This window comes from Crocodylus siamensis, chromosome 13, assembly GCF_052110815.1.
Source record: "Crocodylus siamensis isolate JL-2025a chromosome 13, ASM5211081v1, whole genome shotgun sequence".
Lineage (NCBI taxonomy): Eukaryota > Metazoa > Chordata > Crocodylia > Crocodylidae > Crocodylus > Crocodylus siamensis.
The window spans coordinates 15,219,994-15,238,115 of NC_143407.1; the positions used below are offsets into that span (position 1 = coordinate 15,219,994).

At 45.8% G+C, this 18,122-nt stretch overlaps 1 protein-coding gene across 6 annotated transcripts in view; it reads right to left on the reverse strand.

Moving 5' to 3' along the window:
* STX1A (syntaxin 1A) overlaps nt 1-18,122 on the reverse strand; it is a 295,171-nt gene that overhangs the window by 71,461 nt on the left and 205,588 nt on the right. For all 6 annotated transcript variants that reach the window (XR_016438975.1, XR_016438976.1, XM_090026130.1 and 3 more), the window contains exon 5: nt 7,943-8,016. Coding sequence is in view for 4 of the 6 variants with exons in the window: in XM_090026130.1 (XP_089882256.1) it covers nt 7,943-8,016 (74 nt within the window). In the remaining 2 variants the exon portion in view is untranslated. The remainder of the gene's footprint in view (nt 1-7,942; nt 8,017-18,122) is intronic.

The window sequence follows — 18,122 nt, forward strand, 5'->3', positions numbered from 1 at the left end:
ACATACTCTCTCTCTCTGCCATGAACACAGACACCTGCATGCACATATGCATGCATGCACAGATAACAATGCACACAGACATGCGCACACACACACACGTACTCACACAGATGAGAGCGCACTCTACTCACTCTCTGCACATGGACAGAGACAAACATACTCTCCTTGCCATAAACAGGCACGCACACACACAGACAAGCAACGTACATGCAGACACATGCACATGCAGACTCAGACGCAGACCAGAACACTCTGCTCACTCTCGGCACATGGACACAGAGACAAACACAATCTCCCTCCTGTCATGAACACAGACACACACACACATGCATGCATGCATGCATGCACACAGGTGTGCACTCTGCTCACTCAGTTTCTGCACATGGAGACACAAACACACTCTCCCTGCCCTGAACAGACACATGGATGCACACACACATGCATGTACACACACAGATGGGCACGCAATGTACTCACTCTCTGCAGATGGACACAGAGACAACTACTCTCCCTCCTGCCATGAACACACAAGCATGCACACAGACACATACACAGAAACACACACACAGACACATGCACACAGAAACATGTACAAACACCTATGCACACACAGATACTCGTACAGAAACATGCACAGACACATATGCAAACACAGACACATGCACACAGAGACAGGCACACACAGATGCACACATGCAGACGGGTGTACGCTCTACTCACTCTCTGGACAGACACACAGAGACAAACACACTCTCCCTCCTGCCATGAACACAGACACATACATGCACACACATGCACGCACACATGCATGCACAGACACATGCATACATGCAGACACACATGCACAGGTACAGACAGGCATGTACTCTACTCATACTCTGCTTATGGATACATAGGCACAAACACACTTTCCCTGCCATGAACACAGATGCATGCACTCAGGCTGGGAGCCCCGTCCCATGACTCTCATGCAGGTGACACACTGGGAGGGGTAGCTATGGGGAGTAAGGTGAATTTGTGGGGGCTCTGGACCCTCCCAGTGCTGCTGCCTGCCTTGCTGAACAGCATACTGCAGTGCTTTTGACCCGTGCGCTGTCCCACACAGAATGGCATGGCACTACGCAGCCATGGCCTCAGCCTGCCCCTGTGGCCTGACCCCAGTATGCCTCCCTTCCCATGCCATGTCCATCTGCCTCCCTCCTCCCCTCCCTCCCTCTCTGGCTGCAGCCTCCTTCTCCCTGCTGGCTGTTCTAGGGGGTGGCAGGGGGGTGCCACCACTGTGAACCCCCCCTTCACCCTCAGGCAGGGACACAGGGGGTAAGCCCTGTTGCCTGGGTGGTCTGGGCATGTTCCCCACCACCAAACTTCCCCAGCAGCAGTGCAAACTTGGGCATGTGCATGTGCAGCCTGGGCGGGCAGCCAATCACCACCCACCCTCTCAGCGGCGCATGTGCAGTTAGCCCAGAATGTTATGGTTCCTTGACACTTCTGATGGAAAAGTGACCATTCAGGAGCATTTTATTAGTTTTAAAACAGTGGATGAGTCTACTGGGGAGGGACCAACTGATACTATACTTATTACTCTGAAGGAATGCGACATAAATATCTGAGACTGCTGGGACAGGGTTATGACAACAGTGCAAATATGAGGGGGAAAAACAGGGGCATGCAGGCAAGAGTCTATAATCAAAACCCAAGAGTGTTTTCTGTTCCATGTGGATGCCACTCGCTCCATCTCTTGATGGCAGATACTGTAACATCTTCAGCCGAGTCCAAGTCCCTCTTTGGCCTTCTGCAAAGGATCTATATTCTGTTCTCTGCCTCTGTTAATCATTGGAAGATTCCCACAGATCATGCCAATGTTACTCTTAAGCCAGTATGCGAAACATGTTGGGAGTGCAGAATTGAAAGTGTTTAAACTGTTCAGTGTCAAACAGCCACAATGCTCTCATTATATTGGCTCACTTACAGCAAGCAAACATTGGTATCTATCATGACACACCCATTCTGGCATGTCAACTCATCAAATTCAAGTTTCTTGTCTCCATTGTGGTGCAGTACAATATCCTTTTTCAGGTCAATGTAGTGAGCAAAAGCATGCAAAGCAAGAAAAACCTTGACACCACTATAGCCACAAACTTGACAAATGCCGGTCGTGACTATATTGTAAACTATACGGAAGTTGTGTTCAAAGGAACTCTGACAACAGCTAAGGAAAGAGCTGCAAATCTTGGTGTTAATCTAACCACCCCAAGGCATTTGTCATAAAAAGCGTCAATTCAATTATGCTGAAGAAGTGAAGAACTGTGAAGAACTTCACTATCTCCAAAGTGTACTTCCAACAAACTGTAGTGCTTCTCAAGAAGTTTTACACTTTATTTACAACAATGAACTTTGTGACAACTTCCCAAATGCATGGATAACACTCAGGATCCTGTTAACCATTCCTGTATCAGCGAGTCCTGGGGAAAAAGGAAAACTTACCTTCAGGGCAGGAAAAGCTGGAGCTGTGGCAATGGGTGGCACCGCTGCTGCAATTTAAAAGCTCCTTGTTAATCAACCTAGGTGGCGCCCAGCTGATGATGTCAGCCCCAGGCACCACTGTGGGGAATTTAAAAGGCACTCAGAGTGCCAGCAGGGAGGAGGGAGGAACCGTCTCCTGGCCAGCCAAAGCCAGGGCAGGAGAAGCCTCAGGGCACTGGGCTAGGGAGGCACTCGAGCTGCAGACACCCAGGTAACCTGGGGCAGGAAAGCCCTACCAGGGCTGAGAAAAGACAGTGGCTACAGCCCTGTTCAGGGGCTATTTCTCGAAGGAGGGAGTAAGGTGCATTCATCCACAGGGGCTTATTGAGCCCGGAATATATAGTCTCTCCAGTGTGGAGGCTTTTTTTCCTCTTCTTCGTATTATTTCTTTTGACTGAATTCGGTAAGGCCACGAGGCCAGAATACCTGGGCCCCTGAGTCAGGGCTAGTCCTGAGCTTAGCTCTCAGAGAGCTGCAAGCAGGTGAATAGCCAGCCAGGGCCAAAGAGACCACATAGATGGGTGCAGCAACTCACTGAGAGGTAGACACTGGGACAACAGCTGGCAACCACTGGAGGGCCAGACAAGGCCAGAGGTGCCACAAGTGTCTTCAATGCCTCAACACCGACAGTTGCTGGGTGCCGGGGTGTAGGGGAGGTGAGCCCCAATGTCAGCCACATCCAGACTGTGAGGACCCCTAGCGGGAACCTCCATACTGACACCACTAAACCCCTCCTTAGAATACTATTAACACCAAGACGTGGCAGATGAGGTGAAGGGAGGAGAACTCACTTTGGATACTCTCCAGGTCACTCACCAATTAGGCGGTGACGTGAGAGTGGTGCATTGGCTGGAAACGTGTTAAAGGATCAGTGATCTGACCTGGGGATCATCTGATATGTAACCGGCAACCATGTCCCATACTGAAATGTTGGGCAACAGCCTTCAGACCATAGGACAAGTCTTGGGTATGCAGCAGAAGCAGGAAACACATCAGCACGAATGAATCCAAAGAAATTTATCACTGTTTAAAATGCTGCAAATGACTAAAGATGATGACTCTGAGGCATACATAGAGTCATTCAAGCAGACTGCCTTGCAGATGGGGTCACACCGCCCTCAGTGGGCTCACCAATTAAGGGCATTGGTGGTGGATAAGGCCCAGGCGGTGTATCAGTCCCTCTCAAGGGAAGACGCATGTAATTATGAAATGGTAAAGGCAGCAATCCTATACTGCCTTGAAATAACACCAGAAAATTATAGGTTGCCCTTTCGAGCCTGGAAATCACAAGAGAACAGACGACCTTGCATTCTCATGCAGTTACTAAGGGATGTACGGAATAAGTGGCTTCCCTTAAACCACTGTGACCTCAAAGGGGTGATCGATCAGATTTTATTAGAACAGTTCATGTGGGACCTACATAAAGATAAGCAGAGATGGGTGTGTAGACATCAACCTCATAATTAAGAAGAGGCTCTCATGACTCCAGAGGCTTTTGCGGTATCCAAGTGTGAGCGGGGACTGGGTAGAGGTCTCAGTCCCCCTAACACAAGTGGGCCCCGAGAAGAAGAAAAAAAGCAAAGAACACAGAAGATAACGTCACATGGGATGGTGTGCTATTGCTGTGGCAAGACAGGCCATATGGCCAAGGAATGTCACCTTGGCCTAAATGTCTTGAGGAGGTCTGTTACATCTATCCAGTCATTTAGAGACAGGACCAGAGGAGGATTGTGGGAAACCTATGAACTGTAGTTTTGGTGATATGACTCAGACAGGAGGGTGAGAATGTCCTTTTGTTACCATTTGGGATCGTCTGGTGATGGCTACACTAGATACCAGGTACTCGCAGTCCCTTACTCGAGTAGATCTTGCACCAAGAGCTGGGGTCCACTGGGCCGAGCCGCTTACAATGACATGCATTCTAGGAGAGAGTAAAACTAGGGCAAGGATCACTTAGACCTTTGTTTGGCCATGCTTGCAGGAGGAAGTAGATCAGTGGGGAGTCAAAAGACCCAAGACCTCCAAAGGCTTCCTTGCAGCTGATGCCTATAATAGAAACAAACTCCCTTTTCTCAGGTAGCACTTGATGATATTGTGGGACCATTACCAAAAACCAGCACAGGATATCAGTACATCCTCGTGCTTATAGACCATCCCACCCACTTCCCAGAGGCCATGCCACTTGGGTTGATTATGGCTCCTCGGGTGGCAGAAAAACTGCTCAAGTGGATCACATGAGTGGGTATCCCTCATGAAATTTTGACAGATCAAGGGACTAATTTCATGTCTGGGGTGATGAAGGCAATGTATAGCATGTTGGGGATTACCCATCTTAGAATGTCTGTGTACCACCCGCAAATCAATGGGTTAGCTGAAAGACTGAACAGCACTCTGAAGAGGATGATTCAGATGAGTATGCAAAGTGATACCCACAAGTGGGACACATTACTGATCCCATTAGTATTCTCACTTAGGGATGCACCTCAACAGTCTACCCAGAGACCAGTAGCATTTGCAAGTCTCAAACTTTATACCGCAGAGACCAGGTATGCCACAATAGAGAAAGAATGTTTAGCTATAAGGTGGGCTGTAGACTATTTCAGGTACTATCTATTAGACTGCGAATTTATGGTGGTCACAGATCACGTGCCATTACAATAGCTAACAAAGTTGCATATAGACAATGTGCACATTACTCTCTGGGCATTGGCTTTACAGCCCTTTAGGTTCACTGTAGTACGTTGACCTGGCAAGGACAATTTACTGACTGATTTCCTTTCCAGGTGTGTTGTGGAAGATAGAATGACCAGGGAAGCCTTAGAACCCTATCAGAGGGAACATGAAGTGAAGTTAGGCAAGACAGTAGTCTTGAAGATGCCACAAGGTGACTTAAGGGGGAGGTTATGTGATGATGGGGACTGTACATGCCCACAGGGGCCTGAGTACCCCTGGATCCCTGGCTAACCCTGAATGGGCTGAGCAGAGCGTCCTGGGGAAAAAGGAGAACTTACCTTCAAGGCAGGGAACGATGGAGCAATGGCGATGCGTGGCACCACCGCTGTGACTTAAAAGCTCTTTGTCAATCAACCTAGGTAGCGGCCAGCCGATGACATCAGCCACAGGTGCCACCACGGGGAATTTAAAAGGGGAAGGCGGGAGGTGCTGCAAGTGTCTTCAATGCCTCAACACCAACAGTTGCTGGGTGGCCAGGGTGTACAAGAGGCAGAGCCCCAAGCAGACCGTGAGTACCCCTAGTGGGGCCCTCCATACAAACACTACTGAACCCCTCCTTGGGATACTATTAACACCACGATGTGGCAGGGGAGTGGAGGGGAGGGGAGGAGAGCTTGCTTTGGGGACTCTCCAGGTCACTCACTGACGTGGTGGTGGTGTGACACTTACGTATAATGTTTTTTATGACTTTTATAATTTAACTAAAATTGAATTTAATTTAATTTTGTGTCATTTCCTCTTTTGTATCATTTAAGTAAACTATAAAAAACTTCTGAGATTACAACTTTATTTCTGAAATGGGTGGGATGGGTGGGTGGGAAGGAAAATATGTTCACCCAGGGCACCGTTTTCCCTAAGGCTGACTCTGGTTCTACATGCTTAGCTGTTTCCTGGGGCAGTAACAAGAGCTTTTGCCAAACTTTTGTGAAGTGATTCAAGCAACTAGGATTCTGTCATTTCTCTGGGGAGGGGGGATTCTAGTACATCCCACTACCACAAGTGCACATCTCTTCAACAGCTAACTTGCATGTTTTGCACAATTTCATTTTGTTACTCCTCAGACAAGCTTTAGGTAAAGCACTCTTGCCACCATTTTGAAGCATGCGGATGCTGAATACACGACACGCTGAGGTCGCTGAAGCATGCTAATTAGCACACTCCAGCAGACTCAATTAATCAAGTCTGCTCCAACACACTGTAATTACTAAATGCTAAATAGCTATAGCTGTTAACTGGAAGGAAACAATTATTTCGCTCACTTTTATTGCCAGAGGAGCATGCAGACATAACAACTGTGTCCTAAAAAGATTATACTGGTATTAGTCAATACAGATATAACTGTTAGATCCATCTATGCCCACTGCTCCCTGTGTCTCAGTCCCAAGCCCCTTCAGCATCACTGACTCACAGTTTCCTCCATATGCTTCACAATATTTTGTCCAGTTTATGAGTTTGCAGTTTACTAGGGTGGAATTTTGTTGTGTTACTTTCTGCTAATTTTTGCAATCCCTGGTACAGCTCTTCCAGTTTCTCTGTCTGCCATTTTTTTTAGCACTTCAAGGCAATATTTGCAAATTTAATTAAAAAGTGTTTACTTTTCCTCACCTTCCAGGTCAAGTGTTAGACAGTCCAGGGCCTGCTTTATGTACTGACTGCTACGGCAATCTGCAGCCTATTTTCAAGGTTCAGATCAATGCTTATATATACATAATTGAGCTGCAGGGTTCACCAGACAATACTGGTGAGCCGCCTATATTGAATACCTTCTTTTCAGCTAATAAAGACAAGGCATTCTCAGAGAATAACTTTTCAGAAATGGAGTTACTGGGTGAAACTGTTAGGTTAAGAAACTAGTGAAAGTAGACAACACTTACATAACAGATCAAAGAATTCAGGAATTAGATTAAGTAAAAACATGCTAGTTCCCATTACAATCCACTACTATACTGGAGGGCAGCAACTACTGTATTTTGACTTCTCAAGTCAGTACTTAAGAGTAGGACTTGTAGGGCCCATGAAGACTGCAAAGTCCCAGTTGTAGATTATGGCCTACTGAACACAAACTGGAAGTTAATGATCCTTTCTGGATATGTTCAAAACATAATTCAAGTATATATAAGCATATATAAGCATCAGTATAAAGTTCTGTCATAACTTATGAATATGTAAAACACCTTTCCAGGCTCTTTAAAAACATGCAGAGAATCGAAGTAGGTACAAGTTTTAGGACATGTTGCTGTCTCCAAAACTTACATATTACTCTTGTAATTTGCTTTTTTTTATCCAATAAAACATCTTCTTAAGCCAGGTATTATAAATGAATGGATCAAAATCTGTGCCTTCAAGTTACCCACAAAGAAGCTCTAATGTGCATGGCCATGATAGGAACAACACATACACAGCCCTTCACCAATTTACATCTAGAGCACATGCACATTCACAAGAAAAGTGCTGGGTTCAGGATGGCTGACTGGCAGGGCACAAAGCACGCTTGCATATTTGTAGACACTTTAAAATCTATCACGTGGCTGACTTTCTATAGTCCCTGCCAAACCAACTGTGCAGTGCTTACTGAGCTGTGTGCAGTGTCTGCAAACTGTCTGTTACTTTCTTGGATGCAATAATGGTCATTAATTAATTAAATGCCATGCTTGCGACACCCAGAATCAGCTGGAGACAAACTCACCTGAGTTTTTCTTATCCTTAGGTCAGCAGATGATCTATTCAGTCCTTCTTCTTGTTCAATGCTCTGTTCAATACCTGGTGGTGGGTAGAAAGATATTGTTTACTTCCTAGTGTTTAGAAGGAAAAAAGCAGCTGCTTTGCAAAACCACTGCACAAACTGGAACTCAAGAGAAGCATCTGGGTCCCACTGTACTCCCTATTTCCTGACACGGGCCTGAATTTTACCCTAGGCTACAAACAGCTTTCCTGAGTGCAAAGAACTAACTCCAGCTGTCTCTTCTTCTATTTTCAAACAGCAGGCTTGCTTATTTAAACATCTGAAGAATCTCTCTCTCCCGCCTGAGAAAGAACAGGGAAGTAAAATGGAGCGCAAGAGTTCTGTGCCCAGCACAGCAGGGTTTCTTCTAATAGAAATGTAAGCTGCGCTGGTGTAAATCACGAGCTCTGAGCTACATGAAAAAAATAGTTTAGCTCACTGTACAACTGAAATGGCTCTTTCCTATTTCTGCCCACAGTTCCTTTCTCATATAAAAAAACCCAGCTTTTCTGAAGCTGGATTGAGAACAGTTCTCTCCCAGGTGACTGTGTCTGAACAGTCAAGGTGTAAGCAGTCCGACTCTGCCAAGAGTCCAGGAGCACCATGATCGCCACCCTGTTGGATATTATTTATTCATATATACTGTCATAGTGCCTTGTAGACCTAGGCACAGACCAGAGTCCAATCTTCCTTATGATGGCACCAGCCATTCAAAGCCTGGGAACGGACTCCACAAATGTGGATTCTACTCCAGAACTGATCTGCCAACTACCAAAGTTCAGAGCTCTTACATGGACATTTAAAACATACAGCCTCCCAGCTATAGAGTCTCCACTACAAACCCACATATTGGGAAGAGACTGATTAGCAATGAAGGGCAGATTTTGAGGTTGTGCTATGAATTTCCAGTGAACGACTTGCAGTGAAGTGGATATTTGCCTTTTTAATTATGCCTAGTACTGCAGCCAAGTAAGATTAATTCCTCACTTGTCCAAAAGCACATTAATTACTGTAGAAAGAGAAGCAGCTGTATCAGGTACCACCAAGCCACAGAAAGAAAGGGCAGCTCTGAAAGAGCCCTGACTGCTACATGGAGGCAAAGGATAAGAAATATGGCTGCACTTCAAAGAGATGGGGAATATGCTCTTCACCACCAGCTCAAAAGCATACTATTCAAAAATGTTACTGTGCTAGCAAAGTCGGGCTGCCTTTTTTTGGGAGCCAAAGAAGTCCTGTAGGACACTGCTCATCCGGTTTCTACCTCCTTCTTCACAAAGAAGAACATCTGACTCTACAAACCTTTCTGGTCACTCCTAACACACTACATGGGCATCAAGGTTCTGCTCAGTGGGACCAAGTTTATCTGGATCTGGCCCTACAGAAGGTGACAAGCCAGGGTAAAGAAATCTTCAGTTGGAAAACAGGGCTATAATAATAAATCCTTGTATGCCTAGAGTTCAGCACCTTGGGTGCCTTTACATGTGCATTGAGGCTGCTCCAATGCACTGTAATTAAAGTGCGTTGGAGCAGAGTGTGGTAATTACTGCGGTGTGGTGATAATTACTGCGGTACGGTGATTACTGCGGTGTGGAGTGTGGTAATTAATGGAGTGTGGTAATTATTGTGCTCCAGCCTCACATGTATCAGCGTTCCCATGCTGAAAAATGGCAATGAGGGCACTTTAACTAAAGCTTGTTTGAAGATCTTTAGTTAAAGTGCCCCCACCGCCACTTTTCAGTGTGGGGACAATGATACATGTGACACTCCGAGAGCCACTCTGACAGTCGTTCCCCCCACCTCCTGGAGTATGTGTATAAATGCCCCTTGAGTCCATGGCCTTTTTTTCAGGGGTGGATCCACTGTAGTTAGAACGAGCTGCAAGTACTCAACATTTCTGGATTCAGACATGAGGTATGTGCTAGTAGTGTAAAGTGGGGTTCTGAAAGACATGCCGCCCCATGTTTTTTTCACTATGAATGCACAGTTGCTGCCTGGACTCAAAACTAGAGATTTTCTTGCCAGAAGTACCTGTGCGGCTCAGGCATACATCCCATCTATCTTCAGGCACTGCACAGACGGTGTAAAGGATGGCAAGGGACCAGACCGGCCAGCATTCTGCTTCCTTTTTTTTTGGCAGAATGCCTAAGCGTGCTTACTTAGGAATCCAAAGCAGAGGGGAAGGAGGTCAAGCCATGGAATAGAGGGAGACAATATAGCTCAAAAATTTCAGTTACTATGGGTAAAAGGCTCTTTTGTCATCTTTCAGTGCTTGTCCCTGTTCATATTCCACCGAGAGATTCTGTACAGAATGCCAAGGAGGAGACTGCTCATAACCTGGCTGCTGAACAGATCAAAGCATTGCTTTGCAAAAGAGGCAGTCAAAGCAGATAGATTCTGGTACCAGTGCATGTTTAACAAAACCATGCCTACAGACCCATGCAGACGCCTTATACATCAGTGATGGGACATTAAGGGAAACAAAGGAAGCTGTATGAACGCAGTATTTTGGTAAAGTTCTGTCAGGAAAGGGACAGAGGGCCACTTTGGGAGTCTCTAAATGGAAATTGCCTCATTTCACAGGGTGCCTATACATGAGCAGGCTCAGTTAATTGAATCTGCTGGAACAGACTCAATTACCGTGCTCCAGCAAACTCCAGCATCTTGGGTATCAGTATTCCTGTGCTTAAAAATGGTGGTGATGGCGCTTTCACTAAAGCTTATCAAATGAGCACTTGCCTCCCAGATACTCTGTCCCCGCCGTTACAGTGGCGGTCTGCTGTGCCACCACCACCTCGTGGCCGTAATGCTCTTGGAGCACTCTGATTGGTTGTTTCAGTAACTAAAGTGCTCCAAGAGTATTACGGACAGACAGACGGACGGACTAAGCCCTTTATTATATTAGAATAATTTTAACACTTTGCAGCTGTACAAGGTGTGAGAAAGAACATGGGTAACTGCAGTACTTGATTAATAGGAAACTCAGCCTATTCTGAGAAGTCATTTCCTAGTGCTGTTCAAGGGAAAACTTTTTTTTTTTATCATGACAGATCTGGTATAAGACCACCCAGTTCCTCCAGCCTCCTAGCTGATACTAAGGCTATGGCCAAGGCTACCTTTATGGAGAGGTAAAGTAGTATAGCTCAAACAGAGTTTTTGCTGAAGACTGAGAGTACCAGGTTGAAATCCCACAACAGGGCTGGTTTCAATGCTGCTGGGGGAAACCTCCCAAGTCCCACTTGTAGTCCCACTGTAAGGGGGCAAAAGGTTATTCATTATTTACTAGTGTCCTTCGCCTTTCAACAGATACCAAGAACACTCAGACAATTCAAAGAGAAACATACATTTCAATGATAAGAGATACCTGGTACGTCTGGTCATGGTGACTGTAGAAGACGTATAACAAATCTCAGTCTCACCATGTCCAAGTTCTTCTCTATTTGGATATGGATACTTTCTTTGTAGATTCTTTTGTGTTACCAGATAGCGTGGACTGAACAGGACCTTCCAAAGTCCATTCAAACACCACGCTGCTGAGTGCAATAGAGGATGACTGGAATGTTGAACTGTATTTTTGTCTTGAGGCAGGAGATGTGACTGAGGAACAAGTGGAGTGGTGCACTGACAGCTGACCATAGTTATGGGAATCAGAACCATTTTGGATACAATGGAGTCAGTTAAATAATTGTTACTATATTACGCTTGATTTCACTTCAAGATTCTCTGCAGTAATGAAATAGGCAGAAATGCACATATTAATTGTCCTGCCCATTGAATCGGAAAAGCATTTCCCAGAGAACCTTGGCTCCAAGCATTTCTAGAGCTAAAACTCGGGCATATATTTTCATGCATTTTGCTAACTGGTCAAGAGATGGATGATCCTACCATTATCAAGCCATGGAGCTCCCCATTTATGACCCCTGTAGAAGCATCTTCTGAGAATTTTGGCAAGTGGGTTTTGAAGCTTGATATACTGATGTGATTGGTTATACGTTAATTCCAGAGAATGATTGTTTCTATGCATAACCAGTGAAACTTAACTCCCTCCTATGAGCCCTGATGATGGGCAGACAGAGCAGCTGCTTGAGATGTACTTTATTTTCTCTTGATTGCAGACTCATTGAACCTGTGGAATTCCAGACTGTGATGGCTACTCTGTGATGGCCTGGTCAAACTGTGTAATAAGTACGCTGACCTTGGCTGTAGATATGGCAGCACACAGGCATACAGACCCATCACTGCAATGGCACAGATCTCCCTGGTATACAGGCCAGCTGGGATGGCTGAAGCAGAAGAGTAGGCAGTTAAAGCGCAACTCAATTAATACCAAAGCCAATTAATTGCAGCATAGTTGCTTTTTAAAGGACTATACTATGGCAGTGCCTGCAGCAGAGAGACTCCTTCACCTCTACTACAGTTGTATCTGCAAAGTGTTACCTAGCAGAACCGTTTTGGGAATGAATGCCGTGGTAAATCTGGAAATTGAGTTATTCACAGTCCACGGTGATGAGTTTGCTACCTCCTTTGCACATAACAAATCGTTGAATCCAGTATAGCTTAGGAACCACCAGTTTACCTGCAGACACTGAATTTGGGATTGAGGAAGCATGGTCTTGCCTGGTATATATAGATCAGTTTCAACTGCTTCAGTATTTCAGTAGCTTTTGATACAGTTAATCCTTAGGTGTTCATAATGCATTTACATGACCTGGTGTGTATTTGGAGCAGCGCTCTTAATTGGTTCCACTCTTTCCTAGTGGCAAGGTCCCCAACAGCGATGAGAGAGTAATTGCCATCCCCTCAGGACCTTTTCTGTAGGGTGACTTAGAATCATAGAATCACAAAAAATTAGGGTTGGAAGGGACTTCAGGAGGTCATCCAGTCCAACTCCCTGCTCAAAGCAAGGCCATCCCAACTAGATCATTCTAGCCACAGCTTTGTCAAACCGGGTATTAAAATCCTCCAAAGATGGAGTTCCCACAACCTCTCTGGGTAACCTGTTCCAGTGTTTTATTTCCCTCCTAGACAGAAAGTTTTTTCTGATATCTAATCCCTTGCTGCAACTTGAAACCACTGCTCCTTGTTCTGTTATCTGTCAACACTAAGACTGTTTTAGCTCCAGCCTCCACTGGATTCTCTCCAATTTGTCTATATCCTTTTTGTAGTGGGGAGCCCAAAACTGGACACAGTACTCCAGATGTGGCCTCACCAGTGCTGAATAGGCTTGCATAAGGTCGGATTCTGAATGAGAGCCAGCATGGTTTTGTCATGGCCAGGTCTCGTCTTACCAGCCTCATCTCCTTTTATGATCAGGTAACTCACCACCTGGATAAGAGAGAGGAGGCTAACATTGTATACCTTGACTTCCAAAAAGCCTTTGATCTGGTATCCCATGACGTTTTCTTGAGAAAATTGAAGGATTGTGGGCTTAACTGCAAGACGGTTAGGTGGGTAGGAAGCTGACTTCAGGGTAGGACCCAGAGAGTTCTAAAGAATGGATCTGTGTCGTCCTGGCAGAAAGTGGCTAGTGGTGTCCCTTGGGGGTCCCCGCTTGGTCCAGTGCTTTTCAACATTTTTATCAATGATTTGGATGTGGGGGTGAAGAGTTCATTGTCCAAGTTCGCGGATGACACCAAGTTATGGGGAAGCATGGTCACGCTTGAAGATAGGCTACAGATACAGGTGGACCTAGACAGGCTGGCAAGTTAGGTGAATTGGAAGCAGATGAAGTTCAACATTGAGAAATGTAGTGTTCTACCTGGGGATGAACAATCCCCTATACACCTACAGGCTTGGCAGAACCAAACTGACCAGCACCATGAATGAAAGGGACGTGGGGGTAATAATAGAGCACAGTATGAATATGAGCCAGCAGTCTGATGCTGTAGCCAGCAGGGCAAATAATATTCTGGCAAGCATCAATGGATGGATTTCCAGCAAAACCAAGGAAGTGATTCTTCTGCTCTACTCAGCAATGGTGAGACCACAACTGGAGTATTGTGTCTGGCTCTGATTCATAGATTCAAGGGTTGGAAGGGACCTCAGCGGGCCATCTTGTCTGACCCCCTTCCCCTGACTGGCACAAAAAGGGTCACCAAACCTGGAGTCATGTGAACCCAGCCAGGTGCCCGTCCAGTCTCCTCCTGAAGGCTCCCAAGGATGGGGTGAGCACCACCTTCCTTGGAAGCCCATTCCAGATTCTGGCAACCCTGACTGTGAAGAACTTTTTTCTAATGTCCAGTCTAAACCTTCTCTCCAGTAGCTTATGGCCATTGTTCCTTGTTGTTCCAGGGGGTGCCCTGGTAAACAGATTGTCTTCTACTTCATGTTGCTCTCCCCTTATGAATTCGTACACCATCACAAGGTCCCCTCTCAGCCTTCTCTTGGAGAGGCTGAAGAGGTTAAGGTCCCTTAGCCTTTCCTCGTAGGGCCTTCCCTGCAGGCCTCTAATCAGACGAGTGGCTCTTCTTTGGACCCTCTCTAGGCTATCCGCATCCCACTTGAATTGCGGCATCCAGAACTGGACACAGTATTCCAGCTGCAGCCTGACCAGTGTTGCATAGAGAAGGAGAATCACTAGACCTGTTTGTGAAACACCTAGGGATGCATGACAAGGTGTGAAAGGCTCTGCCAACTACTTCATCACACTGATGAGTCATGTTGATCCTGGAGTCAACAGTGACTCCAAGATCTCTTTCTGCCTCAGTGGTGCTGAGAAGGTCGCCCCCCAACCTAAAGGTATGATGGCAGTTCTTTCTCCTTAGATGCAGCACATTGCACTTGTCCTTATTAAATTCCATCCTGTTGCTCTCTGCTCACTTCCCCAACTTGTCTAGTTCAGCCTGGATCTAGTTCCTCCACTCCAGGGTGTTAGCTTCACCTGGACACCATACTTCTGGGCACCACACTTTAACAAGGATGTGGTAAAGAAGGGCCACCTGTATGATGACAGACTTCCATGGCAAGCCATGCAAGGAAAGGCTGAGGGACCTGGGCCTCTTCAACCTGAAAAAGAGAAGGCTGAGAAGGGACTTGGTAGCAGCTCGCCACTACATCAGGGCTCAGTGAACAACTGTTCACCAGGAGTAATGGCCACAAACTCCTGGAAGACTGTTTCAGGTTCAACACTAGGAAAAACTTCTTCACAGTCAGGGTGTCCAGACTGTGGAATAAGTTCCCTCCAGACATGGTGCAATTGCCTACCCTGGAAATCTTCAAGAGACTGAACGGTCACCTTACTAGGCTCACCTGACCCCAGTTGTCTTTCCTGCCTGGTGCAGTGGGGCTGGACCTGATGATCTTCTGAGGTCCCTTCCAGCCTTACAATCTATGAATAGACGGGAATTTCCGTCAATCTGCTGGCAATGTTCCTGCTAATGCAGCTCCTGTATGCCATTACATTCTTCACAGGGGCACACTGCTGGCTCATATTCAGCTTATTGCCCACTGTAACACCTAGGTCCTTCTCTGTTGAGCTGCTGCTTAGCCAGTCAGTCTCCAGTCTTGCACTTGCATGGGGTTGTTCTGTCCTAAGTGCAGACTTTGCACTTCCTGTTGAACCTCGTGAGATTTTCTTTTGGTCCACTCCTCCAATTTGTCTAGGTCTCTCTGAATTCCGGCCCTACCCTCCAGTGTATATGCTACTCCACCCAACCTGGAATAATCTGCAAACATGCTGAGGGTATACTCTATCTCATCTTCCAGATCGTTGATGAAGATATTGAACAAAACCAGCCCCAGGACCGAACCCTGGGACAGTCCACTCAGTACCAGCTGCCAACTACACATCAAGCCATTGATTACTACCCTTTAAGCCCAATGATCCAGCCAGTTTTCTATCCACCTTACAGTCCATTCATCCAACCCATACTTCCTTAGCTTGCTTCCATGAATGTTGGGGGAGACTGTATCAAAAGCATTGCTAAAGTGAAGGTGTATCATGTCCACTGCTCTCCCTGCATCCATGGAGCCGGTCCTGTAAGGCCCTAAATGGCCTGAGCCCTACATACCCAGGAGGACTACCTTGTCCTTTATGTTCCATCATAAAGACAGCCAAGAACAATCTCCTTTAAATTACATCTGTGCACCAAGCTTGTTTGGCAAAAACATGGGAATTCATTCTTGACAGTCACTCTTCACCTCTGAAACACCTTTCCCCTTGGGATCCATGAGAGCCAAATCCTGGATATTTTCCAGAAGAACATCTTTTTTTTTTTTTTTGGCAGTCTTTTAGCAGATAGAGCTAAGTTTTGGGATGATGTCTGGAGAATTTTTTTTTTAATCAATTTCTATGTTATGCTAATATTTTATCTATATTAAGACTTATTTTATTTTTAGTATAGGCCAACCTGAGTCTTCTGGGGACAGCAGCCTGGAAGGCAGGAAGGTATGGAAACCTAATGAGTTTAGGACTCTGATATCGGTCTTCTAATTGATGACATTGCCCTCAAATGACACATTCTCACTTGGGAATGTCACTGTGTTATAACCAGAGAAAAGGCCATCTAAGGTCATCTGCAAATAGATCTCATCAGCCATTTGCCTTCTCTGACAGTGTCCATAGGTTGTTCTCTTTTTTTCTGGAAGCCATTTAATTAAATTCACATTTTGCCACGATTGCCTGATAAATCAAACTCCAGAATGTCAAGCTCAGTAATGACTAATTTATTCTCCACAGAAGTGCAGTCATTCAGCCTTTCTGTCAGAGGATGTTTATTATGATGGAGACCAAAGAAAGAAATGGGCAGCAGCTAAAACCTTCAGGGAATCTGTTGGGGTTAAAGAACAGAATACCGTGCTCCTCCAGGTAGGATATAAGAAAGTGAAGTCAGGACAATAGCAGCAGGATCCTGCGTGTCTTTGCTGGCAATTGAGGAATGTAACTTCTCAGAGCCCAAAGGAGGCACTGTTGAAAAAAGAATCACTAAAAAGTTTACCTTGGCCTGTGGTTGGTACTGGAGAGCAGTATAGTACCATGAAGATCCCAGCTCACCTTTTGGTACTGCATGCATATCTCCAGTGTAGCTTATGGGCGGGTGCCAGACAAGCATAGTGGCAGTCCTTTTTTACCTAGAACTGATAAAATTGATGTCCACAGTGCCACATCACCATACAAAGTTCTGCTCAATACTGAAGGCAGCTGATTGCTAGGTATCACTCACATGGGAATCAAGGGAAATCCATGCCAATAGTTCAAATACTAAGAAACACTGGAGAAGCTCTAGATTTTAGCAGTAAAGTGCTTTTTAGGAACCCCAGTGATATTCATATGGGGATGCAGTGTTTCCTCAGACTTAAAACAGCCGGGATAAGCAGAAGTTTTTATGAGGAGTATTTTGAAGACAATTTGTTTCTCATTTCCTTCCTACACAATTCAGTTTACCCTCTTCTGCCCCCATCTTTTGTCTAAGAACTGAATTCTTGAGTAAATAGCTTGAGGAAAGGAACTCTCGAGTCCAACACTACTGACTTCAAATCCCGCTATACATGAAGCCTGTGGGGCCAGATGAAGGCTGAGCCAAATATAGATGATTTGTCAAAATACTCCTGAACTGATTTTCCCTCAGCCAAAAGAAGTGACCTACAGTAAGTTTCCCCAAAACAAAGTAAGTGTCACCCTTATTTAAATACATTCTCTCTTTGCACTAATGATGAAGAAGAAGTGGAAGTGAAAGCTCTAAGGGATACTCTTTCTTAGGGGTGTGTGAAGGGGGCCCTATTCAATTCAGATTCTGCCTGAATCAGGAACATTGATTTGATTCGTGGATTCGGATCACTGTCCCTGCTTCAATTCGGCCAAAACTGAATCTGAGGATTTGATGCTGATTTGGAGAATCAGTAGTAGATTCAGACATAGACACAGATTTAAAAGCCTTTCTACATGCCTCTACACGCAGCTTGTGAACACTGTGGTGCTGGAGTGCACGGTGTGTCCCACAGGAGTGTGGGGGGACCCTTCACATGCTCGGCAGCAAACCGAGAAGTACTTCCGGTCCACTTCTGGGTCCACCGGGGAGCACACTGGGAGACCCTCCCCCCGACATTCCCCAGCTCAGATTCCCAGCCAGCACTGGATGGCCACTGCTGGCTGGGAACTCTTTAATCTGAGGCACACAAAGTGCAGCCACACACAGTATATGCACAATGG